General features: G+C 35.6%; 1 protein-coding gene across 1 annotated transcript in view; it reads right to left on the bottom strand.

The window, feature by feature from the left end:
* The window catches only part of LOC146074345 (dynein axonemal heavy chain 3-like), a 1,013,923-nt gene that overhangs the window by 782,079 nt on the left and 204,466 nt on the right, over window positions 1–27,378 (bottom strand). The window contains 11 exon segments of the mRNA XM_083182299.1: window positions 3,430–3,618; window positions 3,966–4,160; window positions 6,037–6,232; window positions 6,875–7,005; window positions 7,947–8,150; window positions 10,496–10,700; window positions 15,388–15,506; window positions 17,500–17,634; window positions 20,140–20,343; window positions 22,598–22,793; window positions 26,215–26,345. Coding sequence (XP_083038425.1) covers window positions 3,430–3,618; window positions 3,966–4,160; window positions 6,037–6,232; window positions 6,875–7,005; window positions 7,947–8,150; window positions 10,496–10,700; window positions 15,388–15,506; window positions 17,500–17,634; window positions 20,140–20,343; window positions 22,598–22,793; window positions 26,215–26,345 — 1,905 coding nt within the window.

Here is a 27,378-nt window from a genome sequence, read left to right as displayed (position 1 = left end):
ACTCTACCCCTGCCTTCCAGAGCTTACAATCAGAAGCAATAATTCTAACAAAGGTGTTCCAAAAAGCCAAGTTAGTAGAAAATGTTTTATTTATAGGATGAATACACTAGAACATTATAGTATTATAGTAGTAGTATATCATTGATTTTTCGGTACTTATGTAATATCTGGGCTCCTGTTTTTCTTATGACACCGCGTACCCTCGCGGGGCTCGCTGCGCTCGCCACGCTTCGGGCACGGTGGCGAGCGCAGCGACCCACACTATATAAAATCAACTCCATGCGTAATTGGATAGTAGGGGTATGAAAAAATGGGGTGCATTCAACATGGGAGCCCAGATAATACATAAGTACCGATTTTTCATTAGATAACTCATGATTGCAGCTGGTGTATTCTTATTTCTGAGGCATTTGATCTTTTTTAATTAGGATCTGGACTAAATTATGAAAAAATGTAAATTCCTAAATCCAAAAAACTAAGGGGGACAATTAATAGGATGAGAGATTCAGAAAGTGAGAGATTTGGTAAGAAATCTCTAGGTTTTTTTTTTAAAGTGGCAATCATTTAAGGTGCCCATACCCTAGTAAGATTTATCTTCAGATCTGGCTGGTTGGAACAAAAACATGGTTATGGATGAGTGACAGTTTGTCAGTTTTCCAGCATTTCCAAACAAATGGTCAACTGTCATTTGCTCTCATCCATAACCATGTTTTTGTTCCAACCAGCCAGATCTGAAGATAAATCTGCATGTGTATGGCCAGTATTAGACTGCAAAACCAGTTTGATTTTGAAGTGTAAATGATTTTCGTTTAAAAAAAACCCCTGGAGATTTCTTACCGAATCTCTCACTTTCTGAATCACTCATCCTATTAAATTTCACCCAAAGAGTCTACAATGTTTGTGTTTCACTACTGAAAATCAACTTATCAATGTATAGCATAGTGTACCTTGGGTAAAATAAAATGGCTATACAGCATGTAGTTACCAATGATATTTAATCAGTGATATATTTTTATAAATTTTATAAATGTATATTTTATTGTGCCTTTGGTGCAACATTTTTCAATAAAACAATAAAATGAATGAATATACAGTATATGTCATATACTGTATGTTATAAATTGTGGTGAAGAGTGTGAGTTAATGAGGCTTTAAACAGCACCAAATCTTGCACCTCTCGTGAACAACTCTCATATTCACTAATATTTTCAAATATGTCCAAGCTGCTGTAAAGTGCAACTGTTTCCAAGCTTACTTGTGGGTGCGAGAACTTTGCCCACAATTGGATACTGCCTGTAGATGAAGAGGCGAGTGGATGAAGGTGTTACAGTATATAACAATTTTCTAAAACATTTAGTTTTTAATGGATGACTATTACAGAAAGTTATCAAATTCACAGCACATTTATATCACAATGTAGCACTTCCTCACATCCCTACACCAGTGTAATTATTAATCTTATTTTATGCATTTACTTTTTTAAGCTATTATTGTCACTAATTAAAGTGTAATAGGAATGGCAAATATTGAGCACAACTTTTATTGTATGACATCACATTAATAACTCAGGTTTTCCAATTCAATCTAAAACATATTACTCTAATAGCCACACCGACTTGTGTTATACAAATGTGACCTCTGGTAGCTTTGCTGCTTTTGTTACTATGATGTGTATGTATCGCAGTAATGCAACGTCATGGGAAGCTGTGATTATTTGCACCTGCGGGTCTCCCATTCAAGTGAGTAGATCACAGGTGCAAGTATGCTCATGCACCCCCACAAATCTTTGGAGATGCATGCTAACAGCTGAAAGGGAAACATTTATAGCAATATGTGTACAGCAGATATGAGCAACCTGGCTCTCCAGATGTGAAACTACTCATCCAGCATGTATTGCCACTGTTTTAGCATTCCCAAATATCAAAACTGTGGCAAGACATGCTGGGACTTGTACGTTTACCACATCTGGAGAGCCACAGGTTGCCAATGCCTGGTGTAAAGGTACTGTAGGCATATATACTACTGGCAAATTATCCCCTAAACTATAAAGGAGATGCATGAGGAAGAATGCAAACAGAATTGAGGGAATTGCAAGAGATAAGGGGGAAAGGTACCTAGAAGGGTACATAAGGTAGCTGCACTATGGACAGTAAGTGATAAAGTGTGATGGTGTTTAAGTATCAAGTGAGTGCAATAGCATAACAGGGTGGCACTGCACTTGGCCTAACCCCCTAAATCACATGATGTTATGATATTACACAGATTAGGTGGGTTCACCAGCATGTGAACTGCACATAACACCCTGATTTCCATGAAGCACTGTAGCAGCTATACTGGTAAGAACCAGCGACCGTGGGGTAGCGACAGTGCTGCAACTGAGTGAATGACCATAATGCTAGAATATATATATATATATATATATATATATATATACACACACACACACACACACATACATACTTGTATACACACATATAAGCATAGGGAAATATCCAAAGTGACACTGTAAGCAGTGCGGAAGAGCCCCAGTTGATAACCCATCTGTTCCAGGAATTACATTTAGAATCATATGTAATATATACATTATGTCTGAATATCATAAAACATAGACATCTGAGCTTTCATTAAAAAGCTTAAAGATGGGACTTGAATAACAATCTGCCATCGCTAATTAGTATTTTCAGTTTAGCATATTCACTTTCAGACATATTGCTGTTTGCACATGGTAATTTAGGTAAACAGATAGATCCACAGCTGCATCAATTAACATTGCTAATCAAAACTGAATTCAGGTAATTAGGCCCATTTATGCAAAAAGTCTGTAATTTGTGGGGGGGATCTGGAATCTTTGGTCGTATTTGTAAAAGAAAGCCTATTTTATTCAACAAGAAGAGAAAAGAAGGAATGTATGTGTGAATAATGTGTGTGAACAAAATTGACAAATTGAAGCTGAGTATTTAATTGCTCTATATTAGCAAGAAACATGCTTGTTTTTTCCAGAAATGTTTTTGCTAGCAATTACAAATGATTTGCATTCAGACGGCAGGAGCTGTACTACTAGACCAATCTCAATGCGGAACTGCCTAACCCATATTACATTTAGCCATATAACATTGCTTAATTCTGATTTACTGCAATAAGCCATGACATACACATTATTATGCCATTCTACATAAGGCCATATACCCATGAAGTCAGATCAGTCCTCAAATATGCAGCGAGTATCAGACCACATTTTAGACCACATTTAAATGTCATTTGTAATTGTTTTAGAATGGCTTCTTGTATTGTTTTACAATATGTAACTAGAATTACACTAGAGTGGAATCAGTAGTCTGAACACATAGAATGTCTGCAGCTTCCAATGGAAATACATAGCACAATACACACTTGTCACCACAGTAATATATTGATACATTGTTTGCTCACCTTTTTGCTCATTAGATTCCAGTGTCTTTCCTTGATCCCTGGTGTACACAGAGCTGTTACAAGAGGCATGTTGATCTTAAACTTCTCCAGCTTGGTCTTTATGGCAGTAGCTACTTTAAGAGGTCCATGTAACTTCGGGTGATAAAATGCTTTTGTCAGTTTGTAACTAGTCTTCCATAAATTCTGTACCTGATGACAAACATTTTTCAGAATGCAGTTATTGATTTTTTACAGTTGTATAGAACTCATCTATCATATTGCCAAGCTCAGGGTAATTCATGTCATATTAGACCAATAAAATGTTAAATTTAAATTGATTTTACTGCAAAAGAACATATTAGTCTTTCTTTGGAGAATGTCTAGGTCTCATTTCACATCACAATCCCCAATGGTGTTCCTTTCTACTGTAATCCAAAATTAAATATATCACAAAACCTAATCCCTTTAACCATGTGCTGAATGAATAGTTTTAAAAGTTTTGATAACCAAAGCCACCAACGCCAAATGCAACAAAAAGAAAAAAAGTTGTAACTCACCTCCTCCTCCACTTCTTCTGCATTGACCTGTAGGAAGGGACCATTCATCCATTTGTCGTAACAAGTATTGAAGTGCACAGCAGTAGTCCATAGTCTCTCATAAGGCTCCAGTAAATTACAGATCTCTGATATTTGATCAAATGTGCTTATTTGTCCAATTTCTAGAAGTTCTTCTTCTTTGTTAATTAAAGCCCTCTGAGAAAAATAGATTGATTAAATAGGACATTACTTTACAGTCCAAACACCCATCTATTTTTAACAATGATTTGATTTTCACAGTAATCTTGGCACAAAGGTAACATTCTGTAGGCCTATCTCTTTAAACGGAGACTTGTTTTTACTTCTCTTTATTTATTTATTAACAGTTTCTTATATAGCACATACATATTCCAGAAGGGGTATAAAGGCAATGCTGTAGTCTACTGTACCTGATGAGGGACTTTAATGGCTACATAATATTTGTTTTGGCCTATGTTAAATACATACAAAAGCAATATTGTAAGGTGTCCTTTCAGTAATTAATGACACAGGTACACAATAGCATAGATTTGTATTAAAGTGCTGTATTTAGTTAGTTATAGTCAGTTATAAACGCCATTGTCTTTTATTCTAAGCACTACTAAAGCCTGCAGTCATTAGACCTCTAAGCATTGGAACAGAGGTAGTTTAAAAATGTGAAGATTCGCTCTCAAACACATATACTAGTGTATACTTAAGCATACCTCCCAACATGACCCATTCCAGGAGGGACACAATGCTCTTTTTCTGGACTTCCCTCTAAATGTATGATGGCCATCACCTGTATCGAACAGGTTAATGGATAAGAAACATTTTGATTCTAATCATAAATTAAGAGGTAAGTCCAGAAATAGAGCATTCTGTACCTCCTGGAGTGGGTCATGTTGGGATGTATGCTTAAGACATTCTAACTGTGCTGTGTTGCAGTTAGACTGTGGTTAATGCAACAGAAACATAATTAGGTGAACAGCACCTAGCCAAAGCGTACTGTGTATTATGTCTTGTCAAATGTGTCCAATGCAGCATGTGTACTGCAAAACAGCAGCATCCAACCAGTGCCAGCACTGACACAATAACAAAGAAATGGAGTTGATTCACTGTCTAAATTATGTGTTATTTGGTATTGGGTCATAGACACATTCATGTACCTTGCAGATTTTTACAAATCTATTGTATTAACATACAATACAAACTTATATACACAGTTAAGCAAAACCAACTTATTATACACAGTTATGCAAAACAAGCATAAATCCAGAACACACAAAATTAAAGGAAATTATATTATTCATTCTGAAACCAACTTGGGAGTTAATAGAGGAGCTTATCCATACAGATACAGTACATTTAACAAACCCAAAACAAGGATATACTGTAAAACATGGGCAAGGGATTTTGGTCTAAAAATCTGGACTAATCCTTAATAAGGGAACACAAATAATAATCTTTAAGTTAATATGTAAATATTTGCAGACAAACTAGGTTTTGTTTCATTGTGTACACCATATTGTAATTGCTGGGACTCATGCTGCAATTCCTAACAGTGCTTGTCTTGTTTTCTTAACTGCCATTGTAATGGTTAGAAGCACAATGCAGCTACCTGGACACAGCTACTGTAGAGATGCTTCTACTCACAAAACGTAGACTCAGTTGACAAAAGCATGACAAATTATTCCAATATAATATTGAAAAAGCTATAAGTATTTACCATTCAACAAACTACTGTATATGGTCATCTAATAACAGTGTATTGTTTCGTAAATAAATGTTACAAAGGTCATTAAATGAAATTTACCATCATACTGTACATTGTTTTTATGTTTGCCCTATGTGTTGAAAAAAAAACAGCATAAAAGATTTGCATAGTGTAAAGTAAACTAAAAATAATAAAGTAAAAATACTCAAGGGACTAAAAAAGGGTGTCAGCATACATTAGCATTGGGAAACCAGCAACAGACAGAAAATATTATATGATCATTTGGTCAATTAAATTCAGTTATGCAGTATAGTAGTAATGCAGGATAGTACTATAGCATTCTTAAACACGACATACCTCCTCCCTAAACTCCTGGATTTTGCTGCTGATGGTGTCGAGTTTCTTTATGTAAGCACTGGCTTCGCTCATTCGCTCTTTCTTCTGAAAGTCTTTCACCTCAATGACCACATCAGACAAGTGCTTTGTGAAATCCTTCTGCCATTGAGCAAGCGTTGCCACTGCCTCATCATGCTCCCTCTGCAATCGTGTCTCACTGACAAAGTGATTGCAAGGCACATAGGAGAAGGAGGGGAGAAGAAATGGAATCTTTTTATATACTCCACTGCTATCCTACTTTTTTGGTATTCACATTGAAATTGCACAGAATAATTTAGAAATGGCTTTTAATTTCAAAGAGGTTAATCACCCTAATAAAGGTCAATCAAATTTAATTTTCACTAAAACTGCTATAGCTCCCAACCCCTGCAGGATATGCATTATTCCCCATTTCAAATGCAAAATAGAAAAAAAAAAACGTGGGCAGTACGTTCTCTATGCATTGCTAATGCCCAATCTCTAAAATTATTAATTCCGCTAAAATTATAGAGGTCATTTCAACAATTCCAGAAGCAAAATCCTGTTTGAAAAATATTGTACATCAGCTGTGACACTGGCTTAACTTGCCTCTAATCCCCCAGCTAATACATGACAATAGGCTAAATCTCAATTATATTAAACATACTCGATTCAGACTAAAACAACAGTGACATTTTCTAGCAGACTAATCTTCTGTGTAAGCTGGCTGTAGTGACATCATCAATCCATTTCTTATTTATATTCAGCATAAGCAGCACTTATTACATCCTCGGTGACACTAAGTATATGAAAAAAAATCAGTTTGTCTCGTATTCATTACCTGCTGCTAATGATGGGAATGATTCTTCCAGGCCAAGAAAACGTGTTTCCGTTTAGAATAATGTCTTCCTTTGATAAGAATGCGTAGTCCATTAGAAAAATGAGGTTTTCTGCAGCTACTGACAGTTTTTCCTAAGAATTGAAAGAAATGTACCTGTATTTGCATTCAATACACCAGCAAAGAGGACAGAGGAGAGCAGCCTCATTAACGGTCTGCCTGCATGCTTAATATTTAGCACACAGTAAAAGTCCCACTAATGGCCCTATTAGCAAGAGCACAATGTTTTGTGACAAAAATGCATCAACATCTCCCACCTTTGACAATATTAGCTGAAAACATTCTGTATCGCTAAGCTGGTGCAAAGTGCTTTCTTAAGCATGGCGGATACTGCACAATAGGGGCACCTTTCAGTAATAAAACAAAAAGGTAATGGGTAAGAATATGTCAGGTACTATCCAAACAAGCTGGAATACTGCCACTATACAAGAAGATAAATTAGAGGAAGCACAAGATAAATGACCGCTTTAAATCTTGCCATAATGGGCTTGATAACCTCAGAAATAGTGGGATCACCTCAATATAGAATCCAATTTATAATCCAAATTGACTTATCAGCTGCTAAGCTCTAAATGTGACAATATATAAAGTGCGCTTTTACCCTTCAACTTCCTACAAGTTGTATTACTATTAATATATGCTGCAAGCTTTCACTCAGTCAATGTCACCACTGCTGCTTATTAACCATGTGTCATCGTGGCACTTTCACAACATCATCTGAAGCAGAGCTGCCTGGCTGAGCACACAAGAAAATAACCAAATTCCGTCAAGGAAAAGCGACTTGAATTATTTTTGGCAACGAAACTAATTGGTGAAAGATATTACATGGAATTTAAAAGAGATTAATTCAAAATCAAAATAGATTTTACATTGATAAGACACAGGGCTGTAATTTTTTATAGGAGTCAATATTAACATGCGCAGCATTATACAAAACACAACCATTTATATATTTTAGCAATCTGAAAATATGTGCAGGTAAATAACTGTTTTTGTGTTGCCATCAGCAACCTACCTTAATCTCCAGAAGCTCCACACCCCTTAGATTGTCTATGTAAATTTGAAGCTCCACAAGGGCAGACGTTGATGCAGCAATAGCAGTGATTTTGGTGACGATGCCATCATACTGCTGGCAAATTTTTCGATTAAACTTCTGAGATGTAGTTGCAACTTTGTTAATTATTATATTAGTCAACTGGCGGGTATGATCAATCATCCGCTGTAAGAGAGTCAGACAACGCGACATCTAATCATAGATAAATTTTGTTCCTTTCTCATACGTGTCACAGATTATATCCCTCCTGACCCTCTACACAGCCATCGACTGTCAAAATTAGATTCAGCGAGCTCCCAGCTCCTCTTTATCCCTGTGTTAGATCTGAGACTCTTGGCTATCAGGAAGACAAGCGTCACACCAGCTGTCTCGGAGCAAGGAGGCAATCAGGTGAATAGTACTTATCTTTCATTGCTTTCTGAGGAGTGACAAGATTGATTTGGGCACATCCCTATATCAGGAGCAATTACTGATGCCTTAGGTTTCCTCCCTTGTACATATGTTACACTGCGGAGTCTGCGTTTCCTTTCTCACCTATACTATAAATAAGAGGGCACAGAAATGTGTCTGCACATTGCACATACAGGAAACCTTTGTTTAAAAATAAACCTAGCATACTAGGAATACAAAAAATGTACGAGCAATTTTATCTCACTAGCACTCAAGAGATCTCTTTTCCAGTACATTAGTCTTAATTAGGCCCAGAGAAGCTGTTAGTTGGTTTTCAAGTCTCCTCTAGGTATTGCCTTCTATTGGGAGTGACAATATTTTTTAAATAGCTTTTTTTTAACACATTAAAATGATTTAACAATGTCATTATAACAATAATGTGAGTGTTCACAATGATAGAAATATTCCAAGCAGTCATTTTATTTTTCTATGTTCTACTCAAATGATGCAAATGAACACACAGCACTGCACTACAATCAGGTAGCCTTGACTATTATATATAAGCCTATTTCCTCTAATTGTAATGTGTGTTTCACACTATGCTATGCCTTGTATGGCATTGTAAAAGGAAAGCTCATGGGTAAATAGTGACTTTGTTTTCAGTTTACAGGTTCAAGTGACATTTTAATAGGAATTTTGAAATAGAAAATGGTTAATAAAATGAAATTGAAAACTGAATGGTTTCCATTATTAGGTTGTCTGTGACATTCAGCCCATAAAAGAATATGATAGATATATCTAGGAGACTAGTGAATCATTGTCTATCAGTTCCTGTACTTCCCTATGGTTCATTGCTATAAGAGGCATCTTTTCCTCTGACTTCAGCAGAAACAAAGATAAACATTATTTATCATGTTTTAGCAGTCATGAATCTAATGTAAGTGCTGGATTACTGGGTATCATTACATTTCAAAGCCTTTTAAGCAGATATAGTTTTAAAACCGTATTTTAAGAAATGCAAAAAGTCCTGGTATTAAGTCACATTAAACAAGTGTCAAACGGGACAACCAGTTCTAAATGCAGAATCATTTACACAATTGAATTACATTCATACAATACAAATCATACATTTGACATTATAAATTGTGCATCAGACTATATAAAACTATGCAAGTATCAGGTGAATGGATAACATTGTATTCGCCATTGCTAAAAGTTGTAGGTAGTAATGGTTTAGGAACTTGTTGCTGCAAATTACATGGAATTATCCACAATAACAAATCAACCTCTATTTCCATATATATATATATATATATATATATATATATATATATATATATATATATATTATTTTTTTTTTTTTTTTTTTTTGAAACTTTGATACTGCACTTTTGGTCAGCTTTACTACAGTAAAAGCCTTCATCAAATTACTAATCAGCTGTACTATTTCAAATGCAGGAAAAAGCTTCATGGGAAGCAGAAATGTCATAAATCACACATCTCGTTATATTGTACTGTTTGAAAATATCCTTAATCTATAAGAATATTATTTAAAGAAACCAGAATTTTCCAACATTTGCAATCTCTTCCATTCTCCAAAGTTGTCTATTCCCCTTATAAAGATCAATGTACAATAAAGATTAATAAAAAGATTAATGTGGCTTAACCAGAATAAATCAGTAGCTATTAGGCTATGTCCACAGGTTTCTGCGCTCAAGGTGCAATCTCAAACAAGAATAACTATTATTAGAGAAGCATCATATGATACTGGATACATATACAAAGCGCCACAATTGTGGGGTGGGGGTAGGGGGAAGCCTGATACTGCCTTAAGGAAAAGCAAGGAGAATATACAGGTAAGTGTTTGTGGGTGTAACACAAATGCAGGCTGCTGCTGCAGCTATAGTATATGGGGGGAGGCACAGGCTGTTGTAATGAAACAGGAAGGGGTGAGTGCACACAGATTGCTGTAGAGACACCGGTTGGGGTGGGGGCACAAGTGGCTGCAGAAACACCAGGGGAATAAGTGTGTGTTATGGGAAATAAATTATAGCCTTGCCTAAGGGGAAAAAGTCCTAGAACATACCCAGAATTTAAGTATCAATAATTTAATAATGTACCTGATTTATCTCAGAGCAGTCCATTAGTATCATGTTCATTGGTATGTATACTGGCAATGAAGCCACATCTGATGCCATTTTTTTCTTATTGTTAAGTTCTTTAGCATAGATTTTAAGACCAACATCCTTTTGGACAAGCATTTCAATCTGCATTTCGGTAAGAGGTGAGAGCAGGTGCTGAAATGGGCTGTACACCATGGTGTATCTAGAGGGCACAAAAATAACTTATTTGCTAAGTAAATAGGTAAAAGGTCACTGAATACAGAGAATTTTAAACAAAAATATTAACACAACTTAAATACTGTACTAACATTTAAATCATCAATCAGGTAGGCTATTTTTTATTCAAATTAGCAAATACTTGTACTGATTGAGTATCCTTTATCCAAATATCCCTTATCCAAAATATCCATTATCCGTAGTTACCAGAATGTAATTTGTTTTTGCTAAAAACCTACTGGGGACATCTGTAACTGGCACTACTGGGGACATGATATGTAACTGGGACTATATACAGTATGTGCAAGAAAATTATTGATTGGCATTCAAATTCAGTGCCTGAGATAGGGCACAAACTTTGTTTCATGATCGAAACCTTGTTTCATGCACAAATAAAATATATTTGTGTGTATTTCATGTGTTTTATATGTTTAAACAACATAAATGCAGGAAACATCGATACCTCATTGAAATATAAAAATATTCTGAAATATGGAATAATCCATTATCCAAAATTCTTCTGGTCCAGAGCATTTTGGATAAGGGATACTCAACCTGTGTAGCATGAATATAAAAAGAACCAGTGCTTTCTCTAGCAACATATTTAATGTCAAATACTAAGGCCTAGATTTATTTAGTCTATTAAAGAGTATTATTGATTGCATTATAAAATAATTTATTTTTCAGTTTTTTAACAATGTTGTTAAAATGAAGATGATAAATTCAACAAACTATATAATTAATATGTCAGATTAGACATACACTTTTGTACTTAAAGTCACATTGTAGACATGAGTAACCCATATGTAATACATCTGGATTATGCTTGCACAGATTTCAAGGATTATACCAGTGGTTCCCAAATTTTTTTGCATCACGGCACCCTAGATTATTAGAATATTTGTCACGGCACCCCTAGGTGCAAAGTTTGCTACCGAGAATTTCATTTCATGTTGTGCTTATAGGTCATTCTTAGGTCCAGTTATCTAGATTCACTTCTATTTATCCACATATTTTAAAACTGGAAGCCACAAGCACTGATGTTGTCTAATACACTGACCATGAATAATTTGAATCGGTTCTGGGCCACCAAACCAAGGCACCCCTGCAAGTGCTCCGAGGCACCCCAGGGAGCCTAGGCGCACAGTTTGGGAACCCCTGGATTATACAGATGTGGTCATGCAATGCATGCCACGAATAGTTGCACTTGCCCTCATCCCTATTGACAGTAATGGATTACGGGAATGTGCATATGCACATGACCCACTATCGCATGAGCTGTAAGAGGCCAAAACTGTAGTGATTACATGCATAAAAAGGGATATGGCTATTGACAAGCTGTGACTATTGGCTAAAACTAAGTCAATTTAGATTTTTGCTTTAATTGTGTCCATGGCCAATCATTTGCTAATGATTACTAGTGTATACTGCAAGTTAAAGTATACAGTATATGATTATATCCATCTCCCCTTATGATGCATATTATGCATCTCTCTAGAACTAATTTATATTATTTATTCCACATGTATTGGCCGGAGGCCTCTCTTCAAAATGGAAGAGGTGTACAACAATTGCTTGATTCAAGGAAAAGTTTTATTAATATATTGTTGCCTTCCATCAAATCTCAAACGAGTAAATGGACACAGACTACTTCTCCATGATGATCTAAAACTTGGAGATCCCAAACACATCCACCGGTTCTTTTTTGGTCTCAATACAACCTATATTTTTACACTTCAATTTAGATTTCAGTTTTTCGCACCCCACCCAAATTGAACTCTCTCTGCATAGGTTAAATCTGCCCCACCGGCAGTGAAGCATGGATTTGCCCAGTGGCTTGCTTGTATGCTTTGTTTACAATCTGAATCAGGCCCACTGCCTGCACTATTGATTTTTCTATGTTCCTTTTTCATTGTAGATTGTTAAAATCTTTATTTGTATTGAACTAATGCTTCAAGTAACCAGAAATGTAAAAAAAAATCTTTGTAACCTGTACCAGAATGGAAGAAACAGAATAAAATGCAAAAAAAAAAAAAAAAAAAGCATTCGGAAATTCCAGATGCAACACGGGGACTAATTTGCCCAGTAAACAAATCAAACTTCGATATGCTTAAGCTGCAGTTCAGCATGCTTATACTCAGCCAAACAACTGTTAACGATGGCTGTTAGGTCAGCTAGAGATAATTTTGGAAGTAGAGTGACTGATAAAAAGAAATAACTTAAATTTAACAAATGATTATAAAACTTTATCTGTATTCTCTACTATCCAAAATAAATGCAATGTCTTGCTGCTCAGATAAGGTAGAGAACATGTCTTGTTTTTTTTACCATGTGGAAAAACTCCTTCCATTTTATGCATGCATAACATGACTAGCAAAATGACAATTTTAGACCAATTCTCACAGAAACGTAAAACTTATGTATTCATATCATGTAAAGGAGGGGGCGTGAATATAGCAATCTATAGATCAATGTCTCTCATGATATTAATATTATTTTTCCTTTTATTGTGGGACTATGCAACTTTTAGCCTATATTGTATAAACAAGGCTTATGAATAATTTAAATGTGTTTTACAAATAAAAGTTATTGAAGAAATTGCCTGTAGATTACTAGTAATGATACAAATTTACTGGTAATATAATTACTATATTACCAATTAATATAATTACTAAAAGGCTAAACCGAGATGAGCAAAGAAAGATTTATTTATAGTACATAATGTTGGGAACAGTTTGGCATTCCTTATTTTAGTAACAATTTAAAAAACAGATTACAAAACAGCCTCAAAATAGTGTCAAACACATCAACACTATCACTCTTCATCTTCCTCTTTGGGAGAATAATAAAGTTGTAATTGTATTGTAACCAATAACAATGGCTGCTAGTTGGAGATAAAGCAAAACATAGATTTTTAAGTTAATCTTTCCATCTTAAATTATCCCTTGCCTGAAGAGGTCACAAACTTAACAATGGTTATTTGACAATCTCATCCAAACATCTTATCATCATTTGAAAATGGTCAAAAAAAAAAGCACTTAAGGGCTAGAATTCTATGATTTTAATTGAGTTATTTTGAAGGAAATTAAGACCCTTGAAGGTTTAATTCATGATGTTTGACTTTGAGAATAAGATAACATTAATATCTATTGTTTTTAAAGAACTTGATTTTGTTGTCTTTGCATATATTTTTTTCTGAGTTACAAAAGTTTATTTAAGAATACTTGTGTCATTTAGTGTATGTTATGTACACTACATTGGAATACTATTTCTCTTTGAATTGCTACCAATTATATTGCATATATAACTTAAACTGTTAAATTGTGCCAAACACATATTTGCAAAGAATATGTATTCCCGTTTAATTGCCACTGCTATTTGTCTGCTGATGAGGTTTAGTGTCCAGTAAGGGACATCCAAAGAGTAGAACAAAGCAATATTGATAGATTTTGCTGAAAATGAGCAATAGTTGGGCTTGGCAAGATCGTGTGTTAAGATGAAAGATGAAACAGATGCAATATACAGCCAAGATCAAAGCATCCCATCAATTCATTCTGAGAGTCAAAATCCAGCTGAGCATCAGGAGCCCTGTCTGCATAATAAGGAAGGTTGACTAAAACATAAGGATTAAACAGATGAGCTGTCTCTTGTGAATGCATGGCTGTGAGGCCCTGCTGAGCCACTCGTAAAGGCACTTTGGAATCATACACCTGCTACTCAGTACTGAAATCTACAGGAAACTTACCTCAAAAAATACATTGAAATAATATATTAAAAAGCTGGGTTCAAAAAATAATTTCCTAAAGTCTTCAGCAACTGGGAAATTGTCTTTATTTAAACCGCTAAACATCTACTTATACATCTGCATTTCAATAGAAGGTATGATGCTTCCAGCTAAACAAGGTTAACCCAGCACATCATGACAATGTGTTATCTTTATAGGTTTTATAGCACCATATCGTACATTGCAATAGTACAAGCCCAAACACATAAGAACAATAATATATATATATATATATATATACAGGTCGAGTATCCCGTATCCGAATATCCGTTATCCGAATTATTCCGAAATACGGACATTCCAGAAAGTGAAATTTTTTTTTTTTTTTTGCTAAAAACTCACTGGGGACATATGTAACAGCATCACTGGGGACATGATATGTAACTGGCACTATATATGTGCAAGACAATGATTGCTTGGCATTCAAATTCAGTGCTGAGATAGTACACACATTTTGTTTCACGTTTTGAAACCTTGTTTTTTGAACAATTAAAATATGTTTGTGTGTATTTTATGTGGTAATAAAATATATTTGTGTGTATATTATGTGTTTATACAGCATAAATGCAAGATACTTCAAAATACATCATTGAAATATTAAAATATTCAGAAATACGGAATAATCCGTTATCCAAAATTCTCCTGGTCCCGAGCATTTTGGATACGGGATACTCAACCTGTATATATATATATATATATATATATATATATATATATATATATATATATATATACAAACACACACACACACACACATAGTATATATCTATATATATATCTGTAGATAGATAGATAGATAGATAGATAGATAGATAGATAGATATACACACACATACATAGTTTGCATGGCATTATTTAATCTAATTTAAATAGTTGTAATGGTACTAACCTGTTAGGACCATGCATGTTGTTTTCAATCACAGCCCTTATTCTTGCCTTGGCTGACATGACAATCTCTTCATGGATTTGTACTGAATTGATGTATTTGATTTTCAGATTATCTACAGCCTGCAGATACAAGTACCTCCATTGTTTACCTTTGAAAACTGTAATGAGCAGGCAGTAGCTTGCCCACCAGAGACTGCTTTAAGAATTACTCATTCACCTGTTACTATGAATTTCAGCATTTTTAGTGTAGCAGCATTACATAGCTGGTTAACTAATACAATGCGGAAATATACATTACAGTGGGGATATTTTATACCTTAAATTAATCATAAATGTAAGGAGAAATAACAATACATTATTTGATACAAAAATTAAATTAAACTGCTACACGTGTGAAATCTAAGACAACCATACAAAAAAAGTGTGTGTGTGTGTGTGTGAGAGAGATGTGTGGTGTGAATTTTGTTGTACACATTAAAAAAAATTGGACTAGAGTTTTCAGTTCCCTGATATTATTATTACTCAGACAAAAAAAATGTATCACCTCGGCCGGGACTGTAACTATAATCAATGCCACAGCCTCTAAAATGCTTGCTATGTGTAGCATGAATACGTTATTATTCATTAAACACCATGGATTTATGAAATTACAATATTGTTAATGCTATTATAGGAGAAATGTTTGTGTGCCTTACCTTAATATTAGAAAACTTGATTATAGGTTACTGTAACTACTCTAGCCAGCCATTACAATCAAAGACACTTCAAAAATAGTTGCTGTGAAATCAAGCTAGTCTATGTTATTCAGCCTATTTCTGGAATAATTCAAGTAATAATTTAGCATTCCATAGCATAATACAATGCAAACTATACAAAGAGAATCAACAGTATGATTTCCATTAGACTTTGTAAGAAATATAGACAGCATGTTTGCTGAGAATTAGTCTTGTAAAATAATATAGCACATAGTATGATAAATAAATCTGAGAGTTTTGCAATGTATAAGGTGCAATAGTCAGTGGGCCTAGTTTGTATAAGCCGAGTTTTTCTGCAAATTTATTTGCTGAAAAAGCCCCCCTCGGCTTATACACTAGTGAGGAGGACAGAGCTGCCACTGCTGGAAGTGCTGGGACACTGCACCGGCAGTGCACCTCATGCCTGCGCTGCTGTCCTCCTCACTTCCGGTGGGCGGGGCTGCCATGTCACCTCATGGAGGGCCCAGTGACCTGTACCCTGGGGGTGAGAGGGGCTGTGTGGACACCCGGCTGTAGGTTATAGGTATGGCGGCCTGAGCACTGCCACTGACAGGAGGCTGGGGGATGCCATGTCTGATCCCAGCAGCAGCAGTGTGTCCCTGCAGCAGGTGCTGAACGGGTGAGTGCCGCACAGAGACACTGAACCCCTCATACATACATACAGTAGTATGACACACTGCTCCCCACACATACATACATGTCACACAGCTTACTTCCCACACGTATGACGCTACAGAAAATCAAAACCCTACTGTAATTTTCCAGTGTATGACAGTTTTCCCAAGTATGGGATTCAAACTTAGCATTCGGGACATTTTCCTTATACAGTATGGCCTCTATGGGTGGTCTGATATTTACCAGTAGCTGCTGCATTTCCCACCCTAGGCTTATACTCAAGTCAATAAGTTTTCCTAGTTTTTTGTTGCAAAATTAGGTGCCTCAGTTTATATCTGGGTCAGCTTTTATTTGAGTGTATATGCTATGTGCTTAAGATAGTAAAGCATTTATGCAGTATACCATTATAGATTATATGCTGTCATATACCGTTATATTCATCATACTTGTGCATTTTTTTTGTGGGTGCTGTAAGGAATGGCAGAAAAAGTAAGCAGACTTCAAATTAAGTAAATGCTGTTGATTGCTGATGGGCCATAGGAATAAAAAAAAAAACTAAAAACATTGTGTATTCTAATGTAGCTATTCCAAGTTGGGGATGAGTTGCTTTCTTCCAATTTCCATGCATATATGTTACCATTAATGTGATTTGACTAAGGTTATAAGAACTATGTCTAACTCTTTCTTTTCATTACAGATAATTGATTGGGAAAGATGAATAGAATGGATTTGTAACAAATTACCTGGAAAAGAAAATGCTCAATTCTTGGCATCTGCTGGACACTGATAACTAAACTTTCCACTATATTGTCAAAGCAACAGACAATATCTTCAACAGATGGATTAAAGCTGACATCTGATTTTTTAAAGAAAGGTTTCTGTGGGAGGAAAACACACTATTGTTAATCTTTATTTTACATCCTGACAATGACTATTTAAATACGTTTTTATGTTTACAATTGTATTGGCTTTGTGAAGAGAAGAAGTCATTTCTAGTTCTTTAGAGAAAGATAATACACACTATCAATGCATACTGTTACTGTGCACAGGGAGTTTTAATAAATTCATAGCAACTGATTTTAATAATACATTACATTTTCTATTGTTGAATAGGTCAAAAATGTTCTAGCATTTCATTAAAAAAGCCAGTTTTAATTGCCTAGTTTTTTTTATTCATTTGTTGAATATAAAAACTGGGAAAATAGCAATCCTTATGTAACCTTTAGCTTTTACATTCTACTAAAAGATTTATACAGCATATCCTTTAATTTGTCAGTGGATTAGTAATTTAAATAGCAAAATAAAATAAAGTATTTTCCTACTGTTTTGACAGTGTTTAATTGTCAAGAGTCATTAGACTGTACTCTCATTTTAAGTTATATGTTCTGAGCAGATGTAAAACTAGCCCATGTCAAGTAATCCACTCATTAATATTTTTGAAGAAACCTCCATTTCAATGGGGAAGTACATTTTCCTTTAATTTGCACTTGTCATAAAGTGACAGTCTGAGGATCACCTAAGGAATGAGGCTTTACATAATCTTTATGGCTTTAGCTAGACAAAAAGCTTACTAATTGACAGATGAGATGTGCATTCTACTCACAAGTCAAAAAAGTTTCAGTCACCCACATAAAAACTAATTAAACAAGACCTTAAGTTGTCGTACTGGTTAACAGTTGCATTGAATTAAGGCATGGAAATCCAAAAACATGTTAAAATCATTGCAAAGCCAAAGGAGCATTTTAATAATACAGAAACGCAGAGAAACCAAAGACAAATAGAGCAGTTTAATAGGTATCTAAAGACTTAATTATTTGATTTTCAGTTGCTAGACAGAAAACATTAAGGCACCCCTAATCAATAGAGATCAGAGAGAGAGAGCGCGAGAAAGAGAGAGAGAGAAAAAATATCTTTAATTGAGGAATAATAGGTTCAGCATATTGTGGTCTTGTCCTAAACATAACTTTGTTTATATAAATGTGTACATTCCAACTAGTTTAAACTGTTACAGTATTTGCAATAAGCAAAGGCCACTGAGATATTTTCTTACACAAGATTATTAAGCCTAAATTAAATTAATTTATTTTCATTGTCAGAAACAATTTAAATCCTGGCACTCTCCCACTGTTAACAAATTGAAAACAAAATTGCTTAATTCCAAGTAAGGGATTTCACAATTTTCTATTCCAATTGATGATTTTTATAGCAGTGTGTTATTTTGGCTCGTTTCTGATTGTCCTATTTCTGCCAATATTTTGTTTTACCCTTTATTTTTCATTTTCTATTAATTGTTGTATATCTTTTGCAATTTTGTTATGATTTATTATAATTTATACTATATTTTAGTGCTGAGTAATGCTCTCAAAATCATATAAGAAAATGCCTATGACTGTAAACCAAAATTGGGGAATTTAAAACTTAATATTAAATTCATGTTTACAGAAATATAAAAACTTTGTGGAGACCCTGAAAGTACATAAATAATGCCACATATCTACTACAAGTATGAAAAGGGTCATTAAAATTTTGCAAACAATTGTTATTCAGTACAGATTAGATATAATTTCTGTTTTCTCCAAGGACACTAGTTGCTAAAACTGTGTTGAGGACTTGTACAGTATAGCATGTACAGTATAGGAAACAAATCTATGTTTGTAAGATATTTTCCTGAGCCCTAGTACATTTTTCTTGTTCAACTTATAGAAGGATGCTTCAGAGCCACCTGTATTTATGGCTCTGAAAATGGGCTTGATTTCTAGCACAGATTAAGTGCCACGAATTTGCCAGGAATGACTGAGGTTCAATTGCATGAAAGTGTCAACATACATATTTATGCTTTGCGTGTAAACAACAATTTCCAAATCAAGCCATCAAATGGATTTTACCACACTCACAGACTAAGTGCCATTATTAGTTGAAAACAAAATGCATTGTCACAGCCTTCATGTGTCAGACATACACCTAGTATACAAAACATACAAAAGAGAACAAATGCTTCTATCATTAAACTGTCATTTTAAGCACTTTTGAAAATCATTTGAGAAGAATTTTTAGAGCCTAAGGAGAAAGTAAATGACTGATATAAAAGGAACAGTTCAAACTAAAACCTACAGATCCAAGCAATACCAAGTCTTAGGCTAAGACAGATAATTTATATATTTTGCTGTTAGTGTATAAATCCTCCTCACACTCCATTTATATTTGTGTGGCAATAGAATGGCTAGTATTAAAGCATTCTAATATGAAAAAATCTAAATGTACATCGAGCAGATGTGCAATGAACACCATGATCGCATGAAAAATAAAATAGTTTCCCCTGTCATCATGAAAATACAGTCTTAAGTGATTGACAATATGGTAAACATGGTTATAAACACACATACCATATGTATTAAAATAAGATGAGGTCTCACTGGGAGCCAAAGACCATCAGATGGCCAATTTCCTTCATACTGATTCCCTTCATTATAGGTTTCAATCATTTCCACTAGGTCAGTGAGAGAGGCCTCTACTATATGTCTTTGAAGATTGGACATTAGTGTCGCCAAGCTGGAAAATAAATGATCCATCTTCTTTCTTCGTAACCCCTTATAGAAATACAATGAAATAAATTCAACAGCTAAAAACAAATATAAAACCATATTGGAACATGTAAACATGAATAAGTGTTAACATAATGTATTATATAGGATTTATCCAGGGCTCCATAATAAAAAAAAATCACAGAAAAAATATCATGTGTTTTTGCTGAGATTGCAAAATGTGCTTTAAATACTTGCAGAGCTTAAAGAACCCTTTGTTAAGAATTTAAGTCATATCAAACCAATAAAGAGTACAACATATTTGTTCCTTTAGTAGTAGTACGTTTATTGTATTAAGTTCAGGTTAAAGGGTAACCAGTTACCAGGTTCTACATCAACTTATTATTTGCTTATTACATAGTGTCTTTTAAACTATGTAATAAGCCAAATAAAAGAGCCCCTCAGTGCTCCAACGCAGCTTGATAGCAGAGTTGGGCTGTGAGTATATACAATATTCTCTTCCAGTCTGGCTTCAACTATACCTCACCGGTTTCCTGCATTGAAGCAGTAGCTTGAAAAAGAGAATAGCACATGGAGAATCTATGCTGTTAAATGGTCTCTCTAGACGTATGGGGTCACAAAAGAACCACAAGACACTATTTAATAAGTATAAAAGGCAGTGTAAAATCTGTTATCGGTTCTCTTTAAAACATCAAGATCACTTGAAAAAAGGCAATTTTTGAACAAGACTAAGTAAGCTTTTTTAATGGCCCTAAACTTCAGGGGGACCTACTGAATATGCATTTAATATGCTTAAAGTTTGAGTTTAATAACTCTGTATTTAAAAAAAAGTATTCCTTTTTTGTTACATGATTAATGATCATTTTCATTTTACATAAAACGTCTAAGCCTAGTTAGTTTTATAAAAATATATTTATTGTGATATTTACTCTATCAGAAAGGGTGTAGTTGTAGTAGGTGGCGATGCTATGGGGCTTGGGTCACCTCCATGGACACTACTTATGGCTTCTCCTCTGTCTCTTCATCCTCACTGATGTCCAGAATGGCAGCACCCCCTCCCAGCATCACTACTTGATTAGTGAAAAATGTGGTTGAATGTGGGTGGCTGTGGTGGGGGGTGTTGTGGTAGACACATCTTTTTGACTACAAATTACCCATTCACCCATGTTTCATGCAAAAACCATACCACTAGGCTTATTTATAGTGAATGGTGAGTCAACTAAGCAGTCTGATGCAGTCTGAGTGCAAACATTAGATCATTTATTATAACATATGCTAAGCTGCTAATTGATATCTTTCAATTTGTGTTTTGGCCCATCTCCTATTTAGGATTTAAAGGTACCCTTAATATGAGATGGGTTATCAACTCATCCTCCAGCCTATAACCAAACCTAGAATTGCCCACACACTAGAAAGATCTGCAATCTTAAGATGTGCGCATAAGACTGCAAACAGATCCTTTGGACATACAATACATATTTTACTATTTGTAGTTTATTTTATTGATTTTAACCTCTTCAAAGATAAAGCCAATATAACTCTGGTACCACAACTCTGAATGTACAACCAACTAGTTGTCAGACCGATTGCTGTAACCTGCTCATACATTTTCCATCTAGATGTTTTTAACAAGTGCAATCAGACCTTGTCAACTTTGCCTTCAGTGGTGTCACAAGCTGGGTGCGGGGCATGCTGCCCACATATGAGTGTCACCCTCGGAGGGGGCGACACCCTAATACTGGTTCTTCTGTAGTGGCAGGAGCCAGGTGCTGCACTATCTCCTGCAGCACCTGGGCTTCTCTCATAGAGGAATAGCTGGCATTAAAACAGCCCCATCTCCTGGGGCAGCCAGCATCTACAGGGATACTGAGCACACTCCCAGATGCAAAATGCCCCATCCCTTTTTCATCCAGCAAATACTAAAAACAGAGAGATATGGTAGAAAAAATGCACTGGATGTCACCACGCCCAGTGACGCCTCTTTATGAATTCACTGTGATGGAGAATAGATCATTTGTACTTTTTTACTTATGGCAATCAAATCAAACAAAAAACTTTACAATCATAGGGATGCTGCGCACCCAATAAGACACTCTAAGCTGATGGAAATCACATTAACCATTAAGCTGTGCTGTGACAATAAAAAAAAATATAAGGCAATATTTAGGTTAAAGGACTGCCCAATGCGGTCTCTTAGGTGTATCAGGTTGCCTATCACTGCCTAAGTAAGTTTTACTGAGGATATTGCATATGGTTTGTTTAGAAAGTCTGAGATATCTGAGAAATAGGTAGAACTTACCTCGTCTTCTGGCATAACAGATTCTATGTTATCTCTGTTTTGGGTCACAATTTCACAGCAATCTTTTAGCCATGTTTCTTTCAAAAGTTCAGACCTCATTCTGACAACACAGCTCATGTGAGCAAAAAACTCATCCAACATCAAGGGCACAACATGCAGGAGACTGGCAATATCAACCAGTCTAAATGTTGCGTAACTAAAGTAAAATTGAGAAAAGCAGCTTTATCTTTGTATATGACTAAATCAAAGAACAACATAAGCCGCCAATATGAAATGATAGGTTTAGAATGGTATCTGGATGAAAGGGTGATCTTAATTAGGTCAACAGTAAATAGGTCAGTGACCTGCAGTGAGATAAATGACTAGGGAGGAACTGGGCAATTCAGAATCAGATGATTTCTACACAATATACTGTATGAGTCCGAGGGTACATGTGGGCATTATATAAAGGTGCTGCAGTATACTGTATGCTGCTAGTAATTTGGTTAGTTTGCATCAGAGATGTGTGAAAAAGGTAGGCATATGAGTCAGTCCATCATCTGTTATTCTCCGCTATGCTTTAACATTTTGTCTATACAATTATTATTTGTAACCTCTTCATTGTACTTTTTTTTATCATTATTGTGGTTAAAGCTCTGAAGTATACTGGAATACGACAGGGGAGGATCTGCCTCTCCTGCCTTACCTCACCGTACATCACTGAAATACGTCAATCCCATATGGTCATCATAGATATTAGGTTGACAGGTTAAAGGTGTCTAAGGTTAAATGTCTAAGGTCGACATTTACAAAAAGCCCAACATCTACAAATGGTCGACCTGCCAATGGTCAACACATATGGCAACTTTTTTAATTATTATTTTTTATCCCTGTGGATTATGATTGGTAATAGTAACCTGTTCTGCACTAGCAGAGCAAGACACCATGCTTGAAGTATAGAGTCAAAAGAAAAAAGTTAGGTACCGTGTTAGCCAGTTGATAAGAAAAGTTTTATTGTTCCTCAGTGAGAAAAACAAAATAGCAATCTAGCAAATATGATACCTTTTAATGGCTAACAAAAATAAATGTTGTTAAAATGCAAGCTTTCGAGACTTCTTAGGTCTCTTCCTCAGGCATGGTATAACAAGGTGTGTGAAGAACCACATATATATACACAGCAGAGTAGGAACAAGATGTGATAGATGGACATTCTTAAGATCAAAACAAAACAAAATAACAGAATGAGCTTGTAAATTGAGTCCTTAATTAGTTTGTAGATAAGTAGTGTGAAAGTTTTATTGTCTCTAAGTTGATGACAGACCAGAGTTAGAGCTCCGATGCCCTCACTCTCTCTGGGACAGATTCCTCAGATGTTGTAGTGGGCCATAAATCCCTCGGATAGATTCAGTCCTGTGTTAAGGGTGTCAAACGTTGTCATTAATTTGTATTCCCAGACCCTCCTGTCTCTTTGTGATTTGAAATTTCCTTTTAGTATAATCACTTTCATATGATCCTGATTGTGTCCTGGGCTGCAGAAATGTTTGGCCACAGGAAAGTGTGTCTTTTTTTCCTTTATAGTGTGGCGATGGGACCTCATCCTTGCCTTAAGTTTTTGTCCTGTTTCTCCAACATACAGACCCCCAATAGGACATTTGGTGCACAGAATCAGGTACACTACATTGGCAGTAGAACATGTGAATGTCCCTGGGATCTTATAGTCCTGTTGTGTGTTGGGGATCCGTACACTGTCTGTAGTGAGGATATGGGCACAGGTTTTGCAGCTCCTTACATTGCAGGGATAGGTTCCTCTTTGTGTAATGGATGGCAGTGAACTTCGGATTATAATATTTTTCAGGTTTGCAGGTTGTCGGTAACATAGTAGTGGAGGGTCTGGGAATATTGTTTTCAGGCGGTCATCTTTGTGTATGATGTGATGTAGTTTTTTTGCAGTTTTTCTTAGCACCTCAAGCTGTGGGTTGTAGGTGACTACCAGGGGTACACGGTTGTTTCTTTCTCTTTCTTTATATTGGAGAAGTTGATTTCTGGGTATCCTGATGGCTCTGATAATCTGATCGTTGATTGATGTGGGATGATATCCCTGATTTAAAAAGGTCCCTTTAAGTTGTTTTAAGTGGACATCTCTATCTGCTGGGCTGGAGCAGATGCGATGATATCTGATGGCCTGGCTGTAGACAATGGGACATTCACATGTTCTACTGCCAATGTAGTGTACCTGATTCTGTGCACCAAATGTCCTATTGGGGGTCTGTATGTTGGAGAAACAGGACAAAAACTTAAGGCAAGGATGAGGTCCCATCGCCACACTATAAAGGAAAAAAAGACACACTTTCCTGTGGCCAAACATTTCTGCAGCCCAGGACACAATCAGGATCATATGAAAGTGATTATACTAAAAGGAAATTTCAAATCACAAAGAGACAGGAGGGTCTGGGAATACAAATTAATGACAACGTTTGACACCCTTAACACAGGACTGAATCTATCCGAGGGATTTATGGCCCACTACAACATCTGAGGAATCTGTCCCAGAGAGAGTGAGGGCATCGGAGCTCTAACTCTGGTCTGTCATCAACTTAGAGACAATAAAACTTTCACACTACTTATCTACAAACTAATTAAGGACTCAATTTACAAGCTCATTCTGTTATTTTGTTTTGTTTTGATCTTAAGAATGTCCATCTATCACATCTTGTTCCTACTCTGCTGTGTATATATATGTGGTTCTTCACACACCTTGTTATACCATGCCTGAGGAAGAGACCTAAGAAGTCTCGAAAGCTTGCATTTTAACAACATTTATTTTTGTTAGCCATTAAAAGGTATCATATTTGCTAGATTGCTATTTTGTTTTTCTCACTGAGGAACAATAAAACTTTTTTTGAAGTATAGAGTGAAATGTAGCAAGTGTATCGGGCCAAGCAAGGGGATCAAGCTCACTTATTGGGGTGTTAGTATGAAAAATATATTCTTTATTAAAAAATGTCAATCTTTTTGGTGTCAACCACTTAAATGCCAATATTTTTGGCCTTCCGACCTTTTCAACCCATCATAAATACACTGTCAACCTTGTTTAGGTTGACCTATCTATTGTGTTGACCTTTTGACCCTGTTGATCATGTTCATGTTGACCATGTTGACCTAATATGTGTCAACCCATTGTTCATACCAGTCTATAAATATATGATAGATGGTGTTTATCTGTTGCCGGGGTAGCTTCCCAAATAACTCCAAAGGCAAAAATACAAAAAAATTGTTTGTAATCATGGGACTCAATCAGCAGGTTTTAATCATTAGATGCTAAAGCATAGCTCATCATCCACATTTAAGTCAAACTATGGATACGGTATTGAAGACGCCGATTGCCGTCTGCTTCTTTGCCGTGTTTATGAGCGTTAAATAATGTTTAATATAAGTATCTGGCTGATGTACTCATTAGACTCTCTGTTTGCAAGAATCAAACAACCTATACAGTGTTTTTTCTAATCATTAGAACAATTTGATAATGAATCGAAAGGTGACATTCCAGAAAAATACAAAATAATAGTTACATGATAACTATGCAAACCCACCCACTGCACATTATTCTAGATTACTGCTGCACTATTATAGATACATACTTTGTATAGAAGAGAAGCAGAACTTTGGACATGACAGGATGAGTGATGTGTAAACCTCTCATCAGTTTGACACGTGCTGCATTGACACTTTCATGCCATGGAAACGGGTCCCGCCCTGTCCTGTTAGACATCTTGCCAGAAACAAAATAAATGTTGTAATATTCAATTAATATTCTTAATCAGTATAAAGAATAAATGATTAAATGTTATCTAGCATAAACCTAAAAGCAATTTCTCTTTAAATGAAATTTAAATAAGAGGTTATGTAATATGGTATACAGACATTGCCCATGTTTACTAGGTTGTCTACATAATGAATATACTGTAACATAAATAACAATATAACATATTCAATCATTGTATAAATGTGTGCAACCATAGTAGTGAGCTGTACAAGTGAAATGAAATGTCTCCTCAGACTAAATGTAAACACCACATAAACCTGCTGAAGCGAAAACTGGGATCAAGTGAAAAATTATTTAAAATATGAATTTTAATGTCAGGAATAGATTTCAAATACTATTTGATGCAAATTCTTCTAACCACAATAGAGCCCAATATATCACAGTTATCAGAAGCACTGTCCCAGGATTTAAATAACAATACACAATGTGTATACAGCCTGACAGTTCTCCTTTAACAGCTCTCACTGTGGCTGCCACTCTTCTCAATTCAATGCAATCATCCTGACCGCCTGTCTCCCTCTTTCCTTTGTCACCTTCTATCATCGTGACCGCAGAGCTTTTATTACTGCCACCATTCCCCTTTACGTTTGCACATTTCAGATCTGTATCTACAGCATGCGTAGAAGGATCACATTAACAGGAGAGGTGATGGATGTGAGAAATGTGATGGCAGTACTATTCCACCTTACTATGCAGTCCACAGAGAATAGAAAATGCTCTGGTAAACCATTGTATGAGCTCCATCAAATACAATGTTCCCGCAGGACCAGCTCTGCTGCAAATATAGGTCTCATTTGTTCAAGATAGAAAGCACACTCTTTTTCCCTTACCCACAAAAGCTCTCAAACTTCAAGCACAGTATTGTCCTATGAAGTCTCATTATCAAGCAAAGAAATTACCTGTGGGAAAAAACATTAGGCCTATGTTGGGGGGCACAGTTTCCCCTCTTTTAATATATCTACAAATAACAATATAGTTA

Source organism: Crinia signifera, chromosome 4 (genome assembly GCF_055691185.1).
Source record: "Crinia signifera chromosome 4, ASM5569118v1, whole genome shotgun sequence".
Taxonomy (NCBI): Eukaryota; Metazoa; Chordata; class Amphibia; order Anura; family Myobatrachidae; genus Crinia; species Crinia signifera.
The sequence above is the reverse complement of the archived record's forward strand: the minus strand, read 5'-3'. Positions and strand labels throughout refer to the sequence as shown.